Source organism: Sciurus carolinensis, chromosome 3, assembly GCF_902686445.1.
Source record: "Sciurus carolinensis chromosome 3, mSciCar1.2, whole genome shotgun sequence".
NCBI classification, from domain to species: domain Eukaryota; kingdom Metazoa; phylum Chordata; class Mammalia; order Rodentia; family Sciuridae; genus Sciurus; species Sciurus carolinensis.
This window is the reverse complement of record NC_062215.1, coordinates 25,217,143-25,239,388: the sequence shown is the minus strand read 5'-3', so window position 1 is coordinate 25,239,388 and position 22,246 is coordinate 25,217,143. Positions and strand designations below refer to the sequence as shown.

The 22,246-nt window shown below is 37.8% G+C and overlaps 1 protein-coding gene across 1 annotated transcript in view; it reads left to right on the top strand.

The window, feature by feature from the left end:
- Positions 1-20,109, top strand: part of Znf652 (zinc finger protein 652) — a 59,999-nt gene extending 39,890 nt beyond the window's left edge. The window contains exons 2-6 of the mRNA XM_047545054.1: positions 2,514-3,674; positions 6,071-6,218; positions 6,567-6,682; positions 7,128-7,272; positions 15,667-20,109. Coding sequence (XP_047401010.1) covers positions 2,769-3,674; positions 6,071-6,218; positions 6,567-6,682; positions 7,128-7,272; positions 15,667-16,178 — 1,827 coding nt within the window. The 5' untranslated portion in view covers positions 2,514-2,768 and the 3' untranslated portion in view covers positions 16,179-20,109. The remainder of the gene's footprint in view (positions 1-2,513; positions 3,675-6,070; positions 6,219-6,566; positions 6,683-7,127; positions 7,273-15,666) is intronic.
- The last annotated feature ends 2,137 nt before the right edge of the window (positions 20,110-22,246 follow it).

Genomic DNA, 22,246 nt, shown 5'->3' with positions numbered 1-22,246 from the left:
AACTTTGAAAAGAAATTGACAATCTGTCCCCAGTACATTAAATAATACAATAGTGAATAGCAACAAAATAATAAAAAAATAAACATTCTTATTTGAAAGGGGTGGAAATAGGAAACAGGAGTCTCCAAAATATTCTGAAACCCCTCCAAGCAAAGGTGGGAGATGTCCTTGCATATACTCTGATTTTGCTCTTTAGAAGAGTTCTCTTATCTGTTTTTTCTTTGATCCCTAGTTTCATCTTTTGGATCTTCTTTTTTTTTCTTCTTCCTTCTCCTTCCTTTTTTTTCTTCTTTCCCCTCCTCCTCCCTTCTTTCTCTTTCCCTCTCTGCCCCTCCTTCTCTTCTCTCCTATTCCCTTTTCTTTCTTCCTCTTTCCTCCCTCCTTTTCTTCCTTTTTTTTTTTTTTTTTTTTTTTTTATCCTGTGACCTTTGCTATATCTGAAATGGACAGTGGGTATTGTCTTTAGCCCATTTCCTGCCATAAATGCTTGGGAATCCATCAGTCATTTTGTTCTTGAGCAGTCACAGTCTAGCTCAGGCTGGTGGTTCTTTTGGCAGTATCATCTTTGTAGGCTGCTGCTTAGCCACATCCACCGCTTTTTTCTAGCCATACTTCTGGTGTTTGCTGCATAGCTCTGCTTTAGCTGTTCCATATTTCTTCCTTCACTTAATTTTGAGTACAGGTTCTTTTGCTCCAATGCCATATGTGTCTTCCCCAAAATCTGCACAATTGAGCCATAATTTGCTCATTTGTAAATAGAAAAAAGTATCAATATATCTACTTAGATGTCAAGTAAAACATGGTGGCATTTATCATTTTTTTCTGAAATTCCAATAAGTGAAAGTAAAATAATTTCTTTTAGAAAAAAAGAAATCTGTGAGATCAAAGAAATGGGAGAAAAATTAGAAGAGAAGACAATAACAAAGGAATGAGAAATAGTTGCAAACTACATGATCATAAGCAGTATATTTTAAAAGTTCTGATATATCTGTATTTGGAGGATGAGGGGAGAGTTGAGAATAATAAAGTAAAAAAATTATACTGAGAGACAGGAGGTAGTACCTGAAATCGGCGGTGGGAGGAGAGTCAAGAAATAGAAATATATTCATATGTAAAAAGGTAAGAAGTAAATACCAAGGAGGAAATAGCAAAAATAGCATTATTGCCTCTGGGGAATGAGACTCAGATAATTGAAGCAGGGCCAATATATTTGATTTGTAAAACTATGGGTGCTTTTTAAAAATTAAAATTAGCTTTAAAATTAACCCAAAGTTCTGCAATAGGTATAAAATAGAAATAATAAAAACTTTTGCCATGTCCATGCACATAGCAAGCTTTCAGTAAACACTCATTCTTCCCTTTTGTCAGCCTGCAGGGTCTGTGCTCAGAGTAGTATTCATATGACTCAGCGGTTAGGTGGTTGGCTAAACAGCAATGTGAGGCATGTCACAAAGCAAATAGTGTGCCCTTCTAGTCTTTTTTTTTTAATGGATGGTTTTATTTTTCTTGGAACCATATCAACCTCATGGTTACTGTTTCTTAGAATTTAGACTTCTGTGCAACTGACATATGAAAAAAAATCACACAGTTATTGAATAGATCTAGTGAGTTTTGCAGACAACAAATTTTAAAATACTTAACAACTTTGAAGTCACTCTATTTTTTTTTTTTTTTCCGGTACCCAGGATTGAACTCAGGGGAACTCAACCACTGAGCCACATCCCCAGCCTTTTTTGTATTTTATTTAGAGACAGGGTCTTACTGAGTGCTTAGCACATCATCGTTGTTGAGGCTGGCTTTGAACTCAGGATCCTCCTGCCTCAGCCTCTCAAGCCACTTAGTATGGGCGTGCGCCACTGTGCCTGGCTGAAGTCCCTCTGTTAATTCTGAAAACAATTATATCTATATCTAGTTTATAAATTTATTTAAAACCAGGGGTATTTTCTTTTCCTTTTATGGTTATGTCAATTAGCTGCTTTATTTCCATGATTTCCGAGGCCTGTCTCACCACCCCTTTTCTTGGACTCCCACTGTGGTTGATGTGGTGACTGATGCTGAAAGAAAGCCTGCTCATTTGAAGCTCCCGAGTGTTTCAGAGCATTATGTAATGACTGTAGACTCTGTGCAGACACAGGCCTTGGATTCTGCCATGTCAGTGTGCCCACAGCATCTGGGGTAACAAATGCCATGCATTAGTAGCTGTATATTCATCAGATTCATACTGTGTGATAGGCACTGCCCTAAGCTCTGTTGATATCTCAGTGAACTAAATAGTTGTGGCTCTTGCCGGTCGGTCATAGAACTTACATCCTAACAGAAAATGTTTGTAAGCCAGTGAAATAATGGCCCATGCTGAACCATTCAAGCAGTATAAAGCATTGTATATGTACCGGGTTTAATAATTTTAAAATATGTTTGTTATGTTTTTAACTTTCAGTTATATCATTGTGATAAATGCCATAAAAAGGAAATGGAGATATCTGATTTTTTTTCCTCTTTGTTTCTCTTTACAGATAAGATGCTCCAAGTTCCTTGCAGCTCTCTTCAGAAGAAAATCACCTGTGCTCTGCTCTTGCCATAATACCAAACCTTTTTGCTTATGTTTTGGTGCTGTGACACTGGAAGAATTGCATACAGTTTCCAGGAATATCTTTTTTTCATTTAAGTAATTCTCTGTGGATGGAGAAAGATTTGAGTCCTAATTATTACCTTGTTTTAAAGTTAATTCTCTGTAATCTGAACTGCTTAATAAATTGGGCCACTTACCAATGAGCCACACAGCCAGTTCTTGTCAGGAACTGGTTGAAAACTGTGCTGTGCATGTAGCAGGGATGGCACAAGAAGATAGCCGCCGTGGTCAAGTGCCATCTACTTTTTATCATGGTGCCAACCAAGAACTTGACCTGTCCACCAAAGTGTACAAAAGGGAATCAGGAAGTCCTTATTCTGTGTTAGTGGACACCAAGATGAGCAAACCGCATCTCCATGAGACGGAGGAACAGCCATATTTCAGGGAGACAAGAGCAGTGTCTGACGTGCACGCTGTCAAAGAAGACCGGGAGAATTCTGATGACTCGGAAGAGGAGGAGGAGGAGGAGGAAGTCTCTTACAAAAGGGAGCAGATCATAGTGGAGGTAAACCTTAATAATCAAACATTAAATGTATCTAAAGGGGAAAAGGGTGTCTCTTCTCAGTCCAAAGAGACTCCTGTTCTTAAGACGAGCAGTGAGGAGGAAGAGGAAGAGAGTGAGGAAGAGGCCACAGATGACAGCAACGACTACGGAGAGAACGAAAGGCAGAAGAAAAAGGAGAAGATAGTGGAGAAAGTCAATGTTACACAAAGGCGAACACGGAGAGCTGCCTCTGTTGCCGCAGCTACCACTTCCCCTACTCCCAGAGCTACGAGAGGGCGTAGGAAGAGTGTAGAGCCACCTAAGCGTAAGAAGCGGGCCACAAAGGAGCCCAAAGCACCAGTCCAGAAAGCTAAGTGTGAAGAGAAAGAGACTCTGACCTGTGAGAAGTGCCCCAGGGTGTTTAATACTCGCTGGTACCTGGAGAAGCACATGAACGTTACTCACAGGCGCATGCAGATCTGTGATAAATGTGGCAAGAAGTTTGTCCTGGAAAGTGAGCTGTCCCTTCACCAGCAAACAGACTGTGAAAAAAACATTCAGGTAGGTCTTATCACCGAGAGGGCAAACTTTCCAGGATAGAACCTGGCTATTCAGATTCATCTGGTATCTGCCCAAGAGAATAAATACAATAGGAGACTGAAGGGACAGATTTCACCAATTTATCATTTTAGAAGCTCCTGCTTGGGTCTTTTCAAAACCGAGGCTTAACATTGTATTTCAAAAGCATTACATTTAACTGATGCTGGACTAGCGGGAACCCAGGTACACTGGAAGGGGGATCTGTTATAGATGATTGACCAGGACGTAAAGTCAACATCGACTTTGCATTGAGATTCACTCTGTTGTAGGACGTGTGATATAATTCATTCTGGCATCTTTTCTGTCAAGGTGGGAAACATTGAGTAAAGGTCAGAAGTAGAGAAAGGTCCCTTTCTATTTAAAAGGATGCCAGATTCTAGTGCAGCTGATGGGGACAAAAACCATAATGACACAGACCGGTGGAAATGGAAGACCTCCAGGAGTGAGTTTGCTTTTTACCAGTGGAGAAATGACAACACTAAATTTGTCAAGAGGCTGAGCCCATGGGAATATGCAAACTTTACACAGAGCTTGAGTTGGTTGGAAATGTCGCCCACCTGGTGATAGGGTTACATAATGCTCCTGTACAGTATTGTTAAGGTGACAAAACATGGTATTCAAACCAGGCTGGAGTCTTGAAAGGACTGTACGTGGTAGGTTAAGAGATGTGCTAATTATATTATGTTGTGTGGATTGCAGCTATATTGTTTGCGTATTAATGGAAGTTCATAAAAGGTAAGACTCTGAAAGTCTCTGTAAGATGTATACAATAGAATATTTTGTGCTGTATTTAAGCTAACCTTTTAAAAGATAAATTGTTCTACTTTTTTGGGGGGAGTGCTGTTCATGTGGTAGTCACTTTTAATTTTCGCTTTTCTTCTATTGCTTTTAATCAGCTGAAGTCATCGCCTTACTTTAAAGAGAATTTTTAAAACTATAAGTTATATTTGCTAAAGATCTACTGTTTTTTGGTTTATCAATTGTAACTTGATCTTGACACACGGTAAATAAAAGAAGCAGCAGCTGTCGCTCCTCTATCCTACAGCAACTGCCAGTGCCCTCTCAGGGTGTGAATTGGTGGAGGTGTTTCAGGCCAGCGGGAAGGTGATGCTGCACCCTAGGGGTCAGAATTGGATTGCATGATTCATGACTAAAAAGGTGTTCCTGATCTTTCCTTATGGGAGGTTTTGCTTAACTTTGCTTTTAGTTACAGGATAGAAAGCATTTTAAAAACCCTTTGTGTGTGTGTGTGTGTGTGTGTGTGTGTGTAACTTACCTTGCTATTCCTCATCACGATATGTTTAAACTTGTGTTTAGAGTTTGCAGAGTCTGCTAAATGAACTTTCTTCACATTCCTGAAGAACACTGCTTTGTTCTTACATATAGATAGTAATCCCAATGACCTGGTAACAAGTGAAAAATCAAAACCCTGCCCTACGAGATGTCTTATGGGAGTGGTTTTTCCTTTTTTAGAGCATGATCTAGCCAGGAACTTATCTTTCAACTCTTCTCAGAGTTCTTGTTTCCTGCAGTGACAGTGGTGTTCAGAGATCTTTATTTGCAGAGAATAGAACTTGTTTTCTAAGTATTACAAAGTCCAGTGATTACCAAGAACTTTTTGGTACTGTTTTTCTTTAACCAGAAATATTTTATTTTGATGCTCTATTCTAAGCTTCATGACGTAAGAGACTAGACAGTGTGGTGTCTTTCCTATAGATACATGTAAGAGAGATCTGGGACAAGGCTGTAGCGGAAAAGGGGGATTGATGCTAACAGTTTAGAGGTTATATTAACTTCAGCCAGAGGGAAATGTTTAATAAAGTAAATTAGATTTGGGAAAATATAATAAAATCTCATTTGTTAATGAGGACTTCAAATGAATTGTCTAAGGTACAAAAATATTTTTATACTTCTGCAGATCTAATAACCATTGCTACATGTTGTTTTATCTTATTTTTATTTGTGCTAATTTAAAATTAATTTGTGTTTTCTGATAAATGCCTATTAACTGCTTGGTGCCTCATGTGTTGGAGGCAGCCACCCTTGGTAATCCATGGACTAAATAAACCTGAAGATTCTTTTTATAGGTACAACACTTTATTAGTGAAACTTCCCATTTCTTGTTTTACTTTTTGCCATTATTATCATACTCCTAAAGGGTCTCTGAACGATGCATCTTGGAAAGTAGAACATACAGATGTTGGTGTTGGAATCTGGACTCCACGGTGGAATAGCATTTGTCTAGATTCTGGCCTTGTGCTGTGAATCTAAAGCACATCCATTTCATCTGCCAGGAGACCAGTATGACTTTCTGCAAACACCAGTAAATAAAAATTATTTCTATTTATCCTGCTCAGTGTGTTTCCTGTAACAAATCATTCAAGAAACTCTGGTCGCTTCATGAACATATCAAGATTGTCCACGGATATGCAGAAAAGAAATTTTCCTGTGAAATTTGTGAGAAGAAATTTTATACTATGGCTCACGTGCGGAAACACATGGTTGGTAAGTTTTTTCTGCTTCTCTCACACCTATAATTTCCCCCTTGTTCTTTGGTGTGCTTTATGCTCTGGATTGGGCAAGATATGTATAACTGCTGTACTTTAATCAGTTTTGACATGTTGAGACTAAATACAGCATGTTTTCAGTAAGCATCACCAAATTGGATGGTGTAGTTCTCCACACCCAGATTTCTTTTTAACTTTGTTATTTATTTTTCTCTTCAGAACATTACTATTAAAGTGTCACAAAAAAGAGTGTAAAATTTAAGATGGCATAATTGCCTACATCTGTCTTTCAGCTTTGAGCTTTTCGGTGGAATTATTTTGAGTGTAAGTATGTTCTATGTTGCAGCACACACGAAAGACATGCCATTTACATGTGAAACCTGTGGAAAGTCTTTTAAACGCAGTATGTCACTCAAGGTGCACTCCTTGCAACATTCTGGAGAGAAGCCCTTCAGATGTGAGGTAAGAACTATGCCACCCATAAACCAGGCCTGGGTCTAAGATGGTGTAGCAGTGAAAGTGAGGTGCTGAGGCACAAGGCACATGGCCACATGCCACAGAAGCTGAAGAGGCACCTTGAGCTTTGTGTGCACTCTCACAGCCAGGAAGAGAAACGTCTATTTAACACATGGTTAACTCTCTTAGGTTAACTTGGGAATAGCATGTAATGACTTATTTTTCCTTTCTCAGTGATTCAGAGAAGTTGAGTATGCTCCAGTAATAATTATATGGGAAAAATCCCCTTTTATTCACAACTCAGCTGCAGAAGCATAGCAAAGCCAAGTAGCTGACACAAGCAGGTTCTATTTTGAATATGAGAAATAGACCTAATGTCAGAGACTGTGTTAAGGTGGGCTTAGGTAAAGCTGTGCTTGGCATTCAAAAATCTCTACTGTGTCCAATGCAGAACTGTGACGAAAGGTTTCAGTACAAGTACCAGCTACGTTCCCACATGAGCATCCACATTGGGCACAAACAGTTCATGTGCCAGTGGTGTGGCAAGGATTTCAACATGAAGCAGTACTTCGACGAACACATGAAAACACACACTGGTAAGGATTTCTTGGGAAAGGTACAGATTTGTCTCAAACATTTGTTGATAAGCACCTGTGGGTCTGCTTTGTTTTAATTCTGAACCACAAATTTTCATCCTGTGAAAAAAACACCATTTTAAATAAACTCAATTATGTAAAAATACAGATTTGTGATATGGAAAAATTTGGCTTTCATAACTATTTTAAAAAGGTTTATTTGTGACTGCCTTTTAACTGTAGGTTTATTTAAGGAAGCGGGTTCTTGTGGTTTAGGAACTTCTGAAATCTTTTTTTGTGTATGCACATGTTATTTTTCTAAGAAAGAGTTCTGGGTCTTAAAAATTGGAGGACACGTACTGCTTCAAGTAGATGACCCTCCAGTATTCCCAAAGGTTGATTAACTTATCAAAATTTGCTGCCTTTCAGGAACACATCCATTAAATGAAGCTAAATAGATTTTAATCACTTTTTGTTTTTAGGGACGTATGCTTCATAGCATACCTTTGAACCCTGTCACCACTTGATTATCCAGATTCCAGGGAACTGACTAAATTAATAACTCCTCTTAAAAATACTATCATTAATCAAAATTTTTAAAAATGCTATCATTATTTACAGTGTGAACTTGATGTTCTGGGATTACCCATCTTTGCACAAATTGAAGAGCGTGAAACATTTTTAGGTTTCTAAATGAAATCTAATCAACAGAGTAACAGAACTAGAAAGAACCATAGGAGATGATCTTGTTTAGCCTGCTGTTCTTTTTGCTTAACTAGTGGTGAGGAAATTCTGCCCATGACTGGATCTCTTTAGTTCCCATTTCTCTGTTGAAGTTCAAAGAAAAATGCCTGCCTGGTAGCTTTCTTTCTCATTCAGAACAGAGCACCCTCAGATGGTAAGCATTAGGTTAGATAAAATCATGAAATGAGTTTATTTAGTTACATTAGACCTCAAAAATGATAACAACTGAAGATATAACTCAAATAAAGATCAGGATCTATCAGAGTATTTAACAGAGTCTCCTCTTATAATTTAGTGGCTCCTAGATAGGCTCTTAGTTCTGATTGAGTCTCTTTTAGGATTCAGTTTTTTTCATTACTTTGCAGGAAACTATGGAACTATAACAAAACATAGGTGTTTTGACAGCAGAAATTGTGTTGCATTCACACACGGTGGTCAGCACAAAGGTGCTTGGTAAATGTTGCACTATTGAAAAGAGTACCCCCCACCCCTGCACTTAAGTTTCTGCCTCTGCATCCACCTTTTCCCCACATGTCTCCCTGCATGTACTTCTTGGTCCTCTCTCCTTTTCCATTTTTCTTTCTTTCCTCCCCTTTATCTTTCTGCTTATTCTCCAGACCTTTAAATGTCTATAATATGAAACCAAAGTGTGTATTTTGTAATTATTTTAGTTATTAAATAAAAATTTTTGTTAAATATTCTTCTTTGACCAAATAGCAAGCTGAACATTTCCTATTTTTTTCCTAAAGGAATACAATTCACTTAAATTTTTATCTTTCTCCTTAAATGAGTAATATATATGGGGCAAAGTGGAGTTTGCCTATAACCCCAGCAACTCAGGGGGCTGAGACAGGAGGATAACAAGCCGAGGCCAACCTTAACAATTTAACAGGCTCCTCAGCAATTTAGCAAGACCCTGTCTCAAAATAAAATATTTTAAAAAGGGTTGGGTGTGGCTCAATGGTAAAGTGTCCCTGGGTTCAATCCCCTATTCTACCCCTTGAAAAAAAAAGTAATATACACTTATTAAATTATTAGAAACTATGAAAATCACAAAATAAAAATATAATTTTTGGTGAGTATGGTAGTACACACCTGTAATCCCAGTGACTCAGGAGGTTGAGGCAGGAGATACACAGGTTTGAGGCCAGCCTGGGCAACTTAATGAGACCCTGTCTCAAAAAAAAAAAAAAAAAAAAAAAAAAAAAAAAAAAGCTGGGGATGGACCTTGGTGGTAAAGCTCCTCTGGATTCAATCTCCAGTACCAAAAAAATAAAATAAAATAAAATCTTACCACCAAGAAATGACCACTGTTAATGTTATAGCAAGCATCCATTTTTTCTAAATGTTCTTCTGATTTTTTTTTTTTTTTTTGTGGTACTGGGGATTGAACCTAGGGCCTTGTGCTTGCGAGGCAGGCACTCTACCAACTGAGCTATCTCCCCAGCCCTCTTCTGATTCTTAATACACAACAAACATAAATAGTATGCATATGTGTTTTTGTGTTCTTACGCACAGTAATAAAACAAGGGACTGGGTGTGGCTCGGTGGTAGAGCATGTGCTTAGCATGTAGGAGGCCCCACGTTCAATCCCTAGCAGTAAAATAAAATAAAATAAAATAAAATAAAATAAAAGTCTTTATACTCTATTATAACTTGTTTTTTTCATACTATGTCATGTCATTATAGCAATGTAATTTAAATCTCTATACAATATTTCTTTTTATAAATTTGCTGTAAGAGTAGCTATTATTTATTATTGCACATAAATGCCAGGCATTACATACATGATCTCATTTAATCAATAAAATCTTTACAACAGTCCTATAAAATAAAGGATGTTTTTCCCTTTGGTTAGCTAGTTCCTGTTATAAGACTATTATAAATAATAGAGTGATAAACAACCTGTAGCTTACATATCCATGATTATTTACCTAGGGTCGATCCTGGAAATCGGATTAATAGGTCAAAGAGTGTACAACATTTTTGACTTGGCATGTATTGCAGAATAGCCCACTCCCACTAACTGTGCATGAAAATCTCCATTTCCCCACCCTTCTTTTTTTTTTTTTTTTTTTTTTGGTTTGGTTTGTTACTAGGGTTTAAACCCAACAGTACTTAGCCACTGAGCCACATCCCAGCCCTTTTTTATTTTGAGACAGGGCCTTGCTAAGTTGCCGATGCTGGCTTTGAACTTGTGATTCTCCTGCCTCAGCCTCCTGAGCCTCTGGGATTATAGGCGTGCACCACTGTGCCTGGTTCCCCCCCCACCACCACCACTTCTAACTGTATTTCTCATGTGAAGTGGTTTCTTGTATTAATTTGTATTTAATTAATATTAAATAAATATTAAATAAGATTAGACATTTTTGTATGCATATTATCAGTGTGTTTTCTTTTCTGAATTGTTTTGTGCCTTTTCTGTGCTCATCTTTCCGTTGCAGTGTTTGACTTTTATTGTTTATAATAGCTCTTTATATAATAAATATGTTAGACCTTGTTTAACACCTATACTGAAACACTTCCACTGGTCTGTCATCTTCCTTATAGTATTGTTTGTAATACTTAAATTGGGGAAAGCAGCTGGATGGTGGAGTTGGACAAGCCTGGCCCCTGCTGCTCACTAGAAGAATTACATAACATATATAGGCCTCTGGTTCCTTGGCATCGAGTAAGAATGACAGGGGAATCAGAGGGTAGCAGGGAAGGGTTAGCTTTAGAGAAGAAAAAGGAGCTGGCATGGTGGTACACACCTATAATCCTATTGACTCAGAGAAGGCTGAGGCAGGAGGATCACAGGTTCAAGGATGACCTCAACAGTTTAACAAGACCCTCAGCAACTTAGCAAGATCCTTTCTCAAAATAAAAAATAAAAAGTGCTGGTAAAGCACTTCAGTGGTAAAGCACCCCCAGGTTCAATCACAGTACCAAACAGAAAAAAAAGAAAGAAGTCATTTAAGGCTGGATGAAACTATATTTAGAGACAACAACATATTTTGATGGACATTAAGGCCATTGTGAAGACTGACATTCAGTGGGATATTTCTTTGTAGTTAAAGAGAAGTGAAACACAACTAACCTAGGGTAGCTAACCAGCCACAAGGCAGGGCTTCCTAGTGTGGTGTGGACATGGATTGAGTTCAGAGTAGAACACTTGCCGATTCTCCTTGTATTGGGCTCAGTGCCTTATGCCTAGGGACACAAGGATAAAGACCTGGTTCCTGCCCTCAGGAGCCTATAGTCTGATGAATGATAATGGTGATGATGGTGATAATAATAAGAGTATCTAAAATGAATTGAATGTCTACTATTACCACATACTACTCTAAACATTTACACTTATGTATTATAATAACCTATTAGGTAGGTTATTATCTTTATTTTTCAGATGAGGAAGCTTAGGTTCAGGGATTGAAAAACTTGTCCAAGGCAATATGACTCCAAATCACCCACTTAATGATTGTGATATAAATTTAATGAAACAAGATAACAGGACATCATGAGTGTAGAAAGTACCACTCCAGAATCTGGTTATCAGCTTCCAGGATTCATCAGAGTACCCAAGGAGCTCAGGATCAGAGGAAATGATATGTGCTAAAGAGTTCTAATAATATGCAAATAAAATTGCCAGTCTGTTAATTTATGAATGGCAGATAGTTTTGCCTAGTACTAGGGATTGAATTCAGTGGCTCTCTACCACTGACCTACATCCCAGTCCTTTTAATTTTTTTAATTTTGAAAGAGTGTGAGAGGGTCTTGCTAAGTTGCTGAGACTGGCCATGAACTTGCAATCCTCCTGCCTCAGCCTCCTGAGTAACTGGGATGACAGGTGTGCACCACCACACTGACTAGTTCAGAATTCTTAGTGCTCTTTAGTCAGAATATTCTTTGCCTAATGAAAAATCTATATTAGAAGCTAAGTTATAATCAGAATATTGTCAGGAACAGAGAAACAAGGAAGGCAACTGAATGATCTTAATGGTGACTGCTATACATCATTGAATCCCAGAAACCATCAGTTGAAAGACAAAATTTATATACTGTTAAGGAAATGCTATAAATTAAACAATGACATGCCACTGATTATAAAGTATATGCCAATTTCAAAGATCTTAAAACATTGGGGGGAGAGGTATATCTTAAATTAATCAAATATTTATTAAGAGTTTACTAAATGGGGCTACTGTGGTAAGCAAGTCTGAGATATGAGATAGTTCCTGAGCCCATGGAGCTGTTGGTCAGGCTCAGGGGCAGGTGAACAAGGCATGCAGTTTGGCCTTAAAAGCACAGGGAGGAGTGTGAGGGGCAGGGAGTCTGATCAGCATAATACTAAAGAGCATCGAGCAGGGATCAGATCACAAGGAACTCCTTAGGCCTTGTGAAATATTTTGAACTTTATTTTAAGGACAGTGAAAAGAGAATGATTTTAAACAGTATGTGACACAACTCTCTGAGAGTTCTGTCTGGCAAGAGTGGAGAGAGGACTAGAGGTGGAGAGCAGGAACAGAGATGGTGAAACCGGTCAAGTGGCTGTTGTGTAATCCAGGTAACAACTGTGATGATATGAACTATGGTAATGCAGTGGATGAAATTACGGCCATGGACAAGGCAGAGTCAAAGGCAGAGTCAAAGGTACTAGGTGATTGATTGAATATTGATAGTGTGGGAGCAAAGAATCAAGGGTTAGTCCTAGATTTGGGGCTTGATACTATTTTTAAGGTAGGGAATAGTGGAGGGAGGAGCAGATTTGTAGGAAGGATGATGAACTTAATTTTGCATTTGTTAGTTTTGAGACACCTCTAAAATATTCAAGTGGAGATACCGGTAAGCCATTTGAAAAATGAGCTTAAAGCTCAAGAAAAAGATTTAGGTTAGATATGTGGATGATGTTATAACATCTTTTCCTTGTAATAGTCTTTCTTACAGTTGGGTCAGCTTTATTAGGTATAGCTCTGCGTATTAATAATATACATGCTCTTCTAGTTACTTTTAATGAAGTTAGCTGCTCCTATACATTCTAGTAACCAAATGTTGCCAAGGAATGTTATACAAGTGGTTGATTTTCTTTTCTTTTTTTTTTTTTGGTACTGGGAATTGAACCCAGGGGTGCATTACCACTGAGCCACATCCCCAGCCCTTTTTATATTTTATTTAGAGACAGGGACTCATTAAGTTGCTGAAACTGGCTTTGAACTTGAAATCTTCATGCCTCAGCCTCCCAAACCACTGGGATTTTAAACTTGTGCCACCATGCCTAGCTGGGTGATTGATTTTAAATGTTACATTTTAGCCAGTTATTACATTTTATCCTCCTGACTTGGGAGGCTGAGGCAGGAGGATCATAGGTTGGTAAAATGGATCAATTTTAATTTGAATCATGGGTAGTAGGCTAGTTCTAATTGATTTTGGTCTTTCTCTGGGAAATCATTTATGGCCTAGGAGACTATAAATGAGAGATGATTAGAGAGATCCACCCACAGCAGAAAGTTAAATGTCTACTTATTCAATAAACGTTCAATCAATGCCCACTGTTTGTGAATAAAGCGGTGTACTCAGTAGTGATCAGTGAATCAAGTGGAAAGTATTTGCTCAGACTAGAATGGTAATTCAAAGATTAGATCCTTCAACTCTATTTCCAGGTGACTGTTGTGAGTGAAGAACACTAACTGGAGAGTCAAGGAGGAGAAGGTTCAGGGGTTTAATAGGTTATCATACAAGTGTGCTTTTAAAACATAACATTACACAAGTAAATTGTGTTTATAAGAACAGAAGATACAGATAAGCATTTAAAACAAGGTCAATATCACCCATAATCCCATTACCCAGAGATAATCATGGTAACCCTTGTTGTATTTCTTTCCATATTTTTCTAGGCATATTTTACATTGAAGGTATATAATACCATGCATTTTCATAACTTGCTTGTTTAACTTTATGGATTATAGATTTTTCATGTTAATAATTATATTTCCATACTTTTTTAAAAAAATATTTTTAATTGTAGATGGACACAATACCTTTATTTTTTTTATTTATTTTTATTGTAAACAAATGGGATACATGTTGTTTCTGTTTGTACATGGAGTAACAGCATACCATTTGCGTAATCATACATTTACATAGCATAATGAAATACCTTTATTTTACTTATTTATTTTTATGCGGTGCTGAGGATTGAACCCAGTGCCTCAGGAGGCATGCTTGGCAAGCGCTCCACCTCTGAGCCATAACCCCAGCACCCCCTTACTTTATAATGTTGTTTTCAGTGGCATTTCCCTTCAGATGAAAAACTATAATTGATTTAATCCATTCTGTGTAATACAGAATTTGAAGTTTTAAAGACGATTGGAGGAATTGGATTTGAAAAGAATGAAAATAAGCTGGACTAGAATTCATTCAGAGGTGAACATGAGTCACAGTGAGGAGCCTTGCAGTGCAGGGGTGGATAATGGAAAGCGGAAAGATAAGACCTCCATGATAGCTTGGAAATAGCACTGACAGAGCAAACTGGCCCCTTCCAGCTCTTCAGTCCCATCCCTCAGGGAAGCAAGAGAAATTATCTACTCTGGAAGAAGGCAATAGGAGAGGTCAAGTTTACTACTAGAATAAGAAACTGGAGAGAAGAAATAGTACTATGACCATAGGACTTTGCTCCTAGTTATGAGTCCCAAAGTGGAAGAAAGGCGTAAGAAAATACATCCCTCTGTGTGTGCAGAAGTGCACCTGAAGTGTCAGTGCTCTGGTCCACACATCAGATGCAGACTCTGGAGCAAGACTTCAGAGTTTTCAGTTTGGACCCTCCACTAACAGTCTTGACAGCTTTCTTAATTTCATCATCAGTAAAATAGGGATAATAAAAACTCACCTTGTAAGGTCTCTGTGAGGATTACCAAGGTTAGTAGATGTGAAGCAATTAGACTAGAACCTGCCTGGTATACTGTAAGCCTCAATACACAGAGGAGAGGAGTGGCAAGTGAAGTGACAGCAAGTGCTCCTAGCAGGAGTTTAAAGGGACCAGCTAGTGTGAGTGAAGAAGCCATGCAGCTGCAGACCCCTGTGCCACCACCACACCTCCTTCTGTCTCTCCTGCATTAATCAAACCAGGATGGTAGGTTGCATGTAAGTGAGTTGTACTTGGTTCTACTCTGATCTATTAAGTTGCAATTTGGGGGGACTCTTTTATGACTAGAATATAAAATGCCATGAAGAGAAGTTATAATCTCCTTTTTAAATATGAGGAGTGCCCAGCATAAAACCTGATTGCTTCTTTTTTGAATACCTAGTTACAGAGTATCTCTTAAGTTTATACTCTAAAAGTAGAAAATGTTTAAGACTGAAAATGATTCAGCTTCAAATATAAAGCAGAATACAGGAAAAGAAAAGAAAATAGTCATGTCTGACTTCAGTATTGCATATAAGCAGTGACTGCTTGAAGATTGTTTTCTGTTCACATAAATAAATGATTCTTTAAAATAAATAAATAAATATGAGGAGTGAGTTGTACTTGGTTCTACTCTAATCTATTAAGTTGCAATTTTGGGGGACTCTTTTATGACTAGAATATAAAATGCCATGAAGAGAAGTGATAATCTTTTTAAATATGAGGAATAACATCAGCACATAATTACTGCTCAGTGTGTTAATCTGTTTCTGTGTCCATGTTCATCTCAGGAGAGAAGCCCTTTATCTGTGAAATCTGTGGCAAAAGCTTCACCAGCCGCCCCAACATGAAGAGGCACCGCAGAACTCACACAGGCGAAAAGCCCTACCCATGTGATGTGTGTGGGCAGCGGTTCCGCTTCTCCAATATGCTCAAGGCCCACAAGGAGAAGTGCTTTCGGGTGACCAGTCCGGTGAATGTGCCGCCTGCCGTCCAGATCCCACTCACGACTACCCCAGCCACCCCAGTTCCTTCTGTAGTGAACACACCCACCACCCCGGCTCCTCCCGTCAGTATGAACCCTGTAAGCACTCTCCCGCCTCGGCCCATCCCTCACCCCTTCTCGCACCTGCACATCCACCCGCACCCTCATCATCCGCACCACCTTCCTATCCCTCCGGTCCCTCACCTGCCCCCGCCACCAGCTCTCTTCAAGAGTGAGCCTTTAAATCACAGAGGCCAGAGTGAGGACACGTTTCTGCGGCACCTGGCAGAGAAGAACAGTTCAGCACCACATCATTAACATCCATCTCCTTAAGTGTGTTCCCACGGTGAGTCGGTGGAGCATTTCTGCAGTTCTCAGGCTCTCCTCAGCTCCCTCAGGGGCTTTGCCATTGTCGGGGTGAATCAGTAGACCCAAGGGAGTGAACCAGAAGAAGACCTTGAGCTCACAAGGAAACTCATCTAAACCAGGGAACCACTGAACTAAAGCCCAATTTGCTTGCATTTTCTGATGGATTTTATAAATTTCAAATACTCAGACTTGTGGGATTTTTAAATTTCATATCAGCTGATGAGGTATGCTTGCTTTTATATCCTGGACTTCTCCTCAAAGAGGGGATAGGCCTGGTCTCCTTTGTACTAATCGGGAAGGCTGTGAGATTAATCCAGAGCATTAATTGTATCACTGTGTATTGTAATGAATTCTTTTCAGCTTTTGGTGCTGGCTACAGAGTTAAGCTGGCCACGTTTCACAGTATATCAAGCATTATAGAGAAAGATGGAAATTTTCTTCTTTGTGTAGCTCTCCTAACGCACTCTTTATTTTACTACAGAAATTATTTTAGAGGTTTTGTATAGACTTCTTTAGTAGTCTGTTTCTAAAATGAAATGTATTTCAATAAGCGGTGTAATTTTTTCTGTGTAGCTGAACCTATGTTGTAAAATAGAAAAAAATTTTTATAATCATCAAAATGTGATTCTTAAAGATACATATAACTTCTATAATTCAAAGTTATTCTTACATCCGTACAACTCAAAGGTGCTTCCGAGACTAGATGTGTCTGCGAGGGTCGCCAGACCAGGTTCCTGCAAAAACAAGGTTTTGCTTTCAGAATGTGGTGTAAGTTCTTGGTAGTTTTCAAATCTCTGCTTCACTCTCAGATGTCCATCAGCCTCACTGATACGCTCCTCTCCTCGGTTTTCCTTTGGGCTCCACTTGTGCGTTGAATGGATGATTTACAGGGGTAGCGCCTTTTCCAGGCTTGCCTGGCTTGAAGAGTCTGAGTGAAGTTGTTCACTGTTATTTGAAGGAAGTAGAGATTATTTCCTTTTCGTCATGTTTGTTTCTTACTTTCCTTAGGAACTGTGTTCACATTTAACTCTTCTGGGAAGACAAATTAGAGTCTGTGTTTTTGAGGTTGCTTTATTTTTCTAGAATTGTTAGGAGAATCTAAAATAGTAAACCAAAATCAGAAACTTGTTGCTGATAGTGGCTGAGAAATTTGGATGAGAAGACAAATTGGTTGAGTTTTTAAATGTCTATTATACACGAAATGTGAATATGCCCACAACTTTGAGCTATTTTAACATAGTTTAAATTGTAGTGAGGGAATATTCCTAGGTTTTGCTGCCCCATCCTCTGCAGGTAATTATTTAACACCAGCACCCTTAGGTGAGGAAGAGAGCAGCACCTCTCTCTCATACCTCTAGGTGGCTTCCTTTTTCAAGTTTGGGAGTCTTCCAATGGGCACCTTCAACCAGAGCTGATTCCCAGGAGGGGAAGGTTGAACAGAAGGGCTGACACAATGATTCCATTGAACTAACTACAGTTATCTAGACTCACTAATAGCTACAAATTTATTTCTTCATCTCAGACAACTGAGTCCCCCACGCACCCCCTCCTTTTTTTTTTTTTTCCGTGATGCTGGGGATTAGAACCCAGGGCCCTGTGCATGTGAGGCAAGCACTCTACCAACTGAGCTATATCCCCAGCGCCCCCCCTTCATTTTTAAATCTCGAAATTCCTTCATTTCTCTTTCCTCGGGCTCTTAAATCATTGCCTGAATCAGAACCCTTATATTTATTTTTTATTTTATATGAAATGTGCAGATATGTGTCAAGCACTTTTCTGACTGATTAGCTCAGTAGCAGGGATGAATGGAACTCTCAACTGAGACCTAACTGAGCTTAGGTCTCAAATAGACCACTCTCTATTAGCTTTTTGGTTTAATGTTTCCAATTTTTTTCCTTCTGATTTTGCCTTTGTCTTCTATAATGCATAGGAAAATTTTGCAGTGAGACAGAAAAGTATCATAAGACATATTTTTCTTCCTGTTTTTGGATGTAAGTTTTAAAGAATGGTATTTTTAATATTTGTATACATTCTTCAAGCCCCCAGGTACCCAAGCTGAGAAGGAATTTTTGTTCCTTGCTTTTGACTGTTATGACTTTAGTGACTGTCTCCCCTGACCTCCACAGTCTCCTCTGCATTCCATGACAGGTTTGTAAATTCACACTTTTATGTAGACTTATCATTATTTCATGGTTGAGCCTGTAATATTAAAATACTTTTTAAAAAGATGTAAATTGTAGCTTAGTTAATTGGTTAGAACTTATTTTGTTCTAAATAAATGTATAGTATCAGGCAGCAATTCTGAACTCTAGACTCGAGACCATCGAATCAACTATTTCATGAGGTGTTCTATAATTATACACTGGAAAATTCAGGTAGTCATCTTTGGTTTTTCATTCAAGTAACTATAGCCATAAGAAAATATCTACTACACAGAAAAACAATAGTAAGCAAATAGCCACCACTATCCTTAACAGAAAAAAAAAATATTAAAAAAAAAAAAGAATAAGCATTGTCACACAGTATAATTTTAGTGAAATGTATTGTGGAACAATTTAGAAACTTGCAATTTTTTTTCCCCTGGATAGGTATATCTTCTCTGATTTGGGATTTGTGGTCTTCAGGAAATCTGCTCAGAATATGACTCCTCATCAGTGTCATGTTATACATGAATAATGAAATGCATTACGAATAGTCATAACATTAATGCTTCTGAATATAAGAACTATAGGATTAAGCCTTAAACATGTATGTGCATCAGGTTTAACATGCTGAAGACTCAAACTCAGGGTTGAAAATTTGGTTGGGGTCCTCTACCAAAATAAAAGTTGTATTATGTGGTATGTTCTTTCCCACATATTCTATAGCACCCCATGAATACTTCAAAGCCTATGACTTCTGCATTATCTGTTTTTGAAAAAAAAAAAAGAACTCTGGAGGAGTTTGAGTCCTCAACCCTTGTCTGTACTTATATCTCAAAGACAATAAAGGTCACATTTCAGCATTATATAGATAAAAATTGAGGCTGCCTCTCATTACTTAATCTTATACTGTCCTCAAAGGCTTGTATCATTGCAAGGGTGACTTATTTGAGGAAAATTTCCCAAGGATTTCCTTGAGTCGGCATTGCATTTTTGGTGGTTGGTGAGTTGGTTTTTGCATTTTTCTATTCTTTTCTCATAGATTTATCATTCAAGTTTAAACTCTTCTTTAGCCCTAATAAAAGGTTCCTGTTTTCTCAAATTGAGTCAGGTAGGCTTATACTGAGGTAGGTTTTGAAATTTGAATGAAGAAAAAAGGAACGAATAGTTTAAAGGCATGTGGCCTCCTTTCTACATATCTGTACAAACTGATTCTTATTTTTAGCAAATGGGAAGGTCTCTGAATAAAACTTTACTATAGTTCAAAGAAACCTGTGCAGATCACCCCCACATACTTTTGTAGTCTACCTTTTACACTTAACTATTCTAAATTAATGACATGGACATTTCCAAACTTTTGTGCCATCTTTTTTTTTTTTTAGAAACTACACTTATTGGAAGTACCTTTTCATTATGGTTGGAATTCTGTCCCTGTAATTTGATTGTCCCTAGCACACTAACTGAAGGCAAAATGCTTTGAAGAGGAACTTAAAAACTTTTCATTTTTTACTTCTTGAAATTTTTTTTTTTAGTTTTTATTTTTGTTGAATGGATATGTGTGTTTAGTTTCATTTTTATTTCACTGAAAATTTTAAATTTTGAGAATCTGGGATGAAGAAATTCATTGCAGATATACAGGTAAATTTATCTTGCAAATTTTAGTAAAACACACTATGGAAGGTGGGTTTTTATGTTAAAAAAAAAAAAAAAGCAACTAAAAACAAGTTAGATAAACACTTCTGGTTGAACTACTGTATGGAAAAGACAACTTTTGTTGCATTGCTGATCCACATGATGTTGTTCCAGACTGGGGAGTATTTAATTAAAAAGGGGATAAGTTTCACTTTATAATTTTATTGGCTAACTATAATTTTTTTAAAAAATTAGATCACTTTGAATTTTTCAAACTGTAAAACTGAGCAAGTAAATATTGCATTTTAATTTTCCTTTGCCTAAATTAAGATAGGAGTTTCCCAAAAGACCATTTTTTCAGGAATGAAAGGTTATAAGCCATTAGAGATAGTGGCGTATCATGCAATAACAACACCCTAGCTGACCTATTTTTGTCATCTGTAGCATTCATACAAGATAATGACAACCTTCCAACCCTGGACACTACCTCGATAAAGCAAACCAGAGATCCTCTCTACACTTTCTGTGGAAGCCATAAAAGTTGCCATCAAAATATTCACTTTCATAGTTCTATACTTTTATACTCTGTAGACATTTTTATAGACTTTATGACCAGATCTTTTTGTCTTAGAGGATAGGCTTTGCAAGACTTAAAGGAAAATCAAACTCCTAAGTTCTCCCAACTTTGAAGCTTCAGCCTCAGTAAATTTGTTTAAAGAATCAGATAATGTACCATTTATCAGATTTGGTACTTAATTCAAACTAATTTGCATAATTGCATATCCAGAAAACAAACTTCTCTTTCTTGTTCCCTAAGTAGAAGCTATGTTGTTGTGAGAAATAACTCACAAAGTGGATTTCTTTCTATCTTGTTGACTCTATGGATCACTCATGATGCACGTCTTGTCACAGTGCTCCTGGTATTGTTTTTGTTTCTTTATGACACATAAAGAGAGAATATGCCTCTCTGTTAGGGCTGGGATCTCACTGCAGCTTCAGTCTCTCTCACTCTGTTCTTGAGTGCCTTCAAAAATCCAGCATCCTGGAGCATTATTTCCCTGGTCTTAATCCTACCTCTGATTATTTCATTCTGCATGAGTATTAGGATCCACCCTTGTTCCAATGGGTTTAACTCTACAAACTAGCTAAAACCTTGGACAAGAATTCTGAATGCATTTTTGTTGTTGTTGTTCCTGCATGTTGTTTTCAGGTTACCTTTTAAACTCTTATTTATATCTTATTCATATATTGTGCCGCTAGTGTTGAAAGATTTTATCCTTTTCTTGCTCTTCACCTTCTTTTCTTTCACCAGAAGCTAGACGTTCCTTTAAGGGTCATTGAGTCTCTTTTGAGCATCTTTTTCTCATCTGAAGTCTTCCTGAATGCCTGCCCTTTCTGATGAAGGGATCCTGAATGCTGCTGTTGCTCTGTGCCCTCTTCTGTTTTGCATTTTTCAGGGTTGTACCCATAATTTTCTTTTAGTCAAAATGATTTTAAAACTGCTGTCTGAGTTTAACAGAAGACCTTCATTGTTTTTGTTTTTTGTTTTTAATCTGCCTCTTTCATCTATCTCCCATCTCTCAAAAACCTCTGTTTACTTTCTTTTCTACTTATTCTCATCTAATTCACTTTAAAAGTATGATTGATACATAATACATGAAGGGTATAATAAAAAGGGGGTTGAAATGTGTTCTGCCTGTGATATGGGCATTTTATTGATAAAACTTATTTTAGCAATTGGCTAATTGTTCACAGCCAAAACTAGTCTGTGCTGTGTACAGATTGGCTGTTCCTAAGTTCTCCTCCAAAAGTGGAAACAAATGAACTCTTTAAAATGAGAAAAATGGCCGGGCATGTTGGCCTGTGCCTGTAATGCCAGGGACTATAGAGGCTGAGGCAGGAGGGTGGCAAGTTCAAGGCCAACCTCAGTAACTTAGTAAGATCCTGTGTCAAAACAAAATTTTAAGTATTGGTGGTAGAGTGCCCCTGGGTTCAATCCACAGTATCACAAAAAGAAAGAAGAAAGAAATTGGATTCCATTTTTGTTGGCAAATAAAAACTATTGAATATTTTGGCCTTGGTCAAAATCTTTGCTTTCTGACTTAAAATCTCATGACTCTTCCCTTAAAGTTATTTGTACTCAGGTTTTCAAAACTAATAACCACATAAATTGGGAGTCTACAAAAGTAGCTGTTAATAGATTTCTTAGTCCCTGTTGTCTGGTGATAAACAGTATGTATTGGT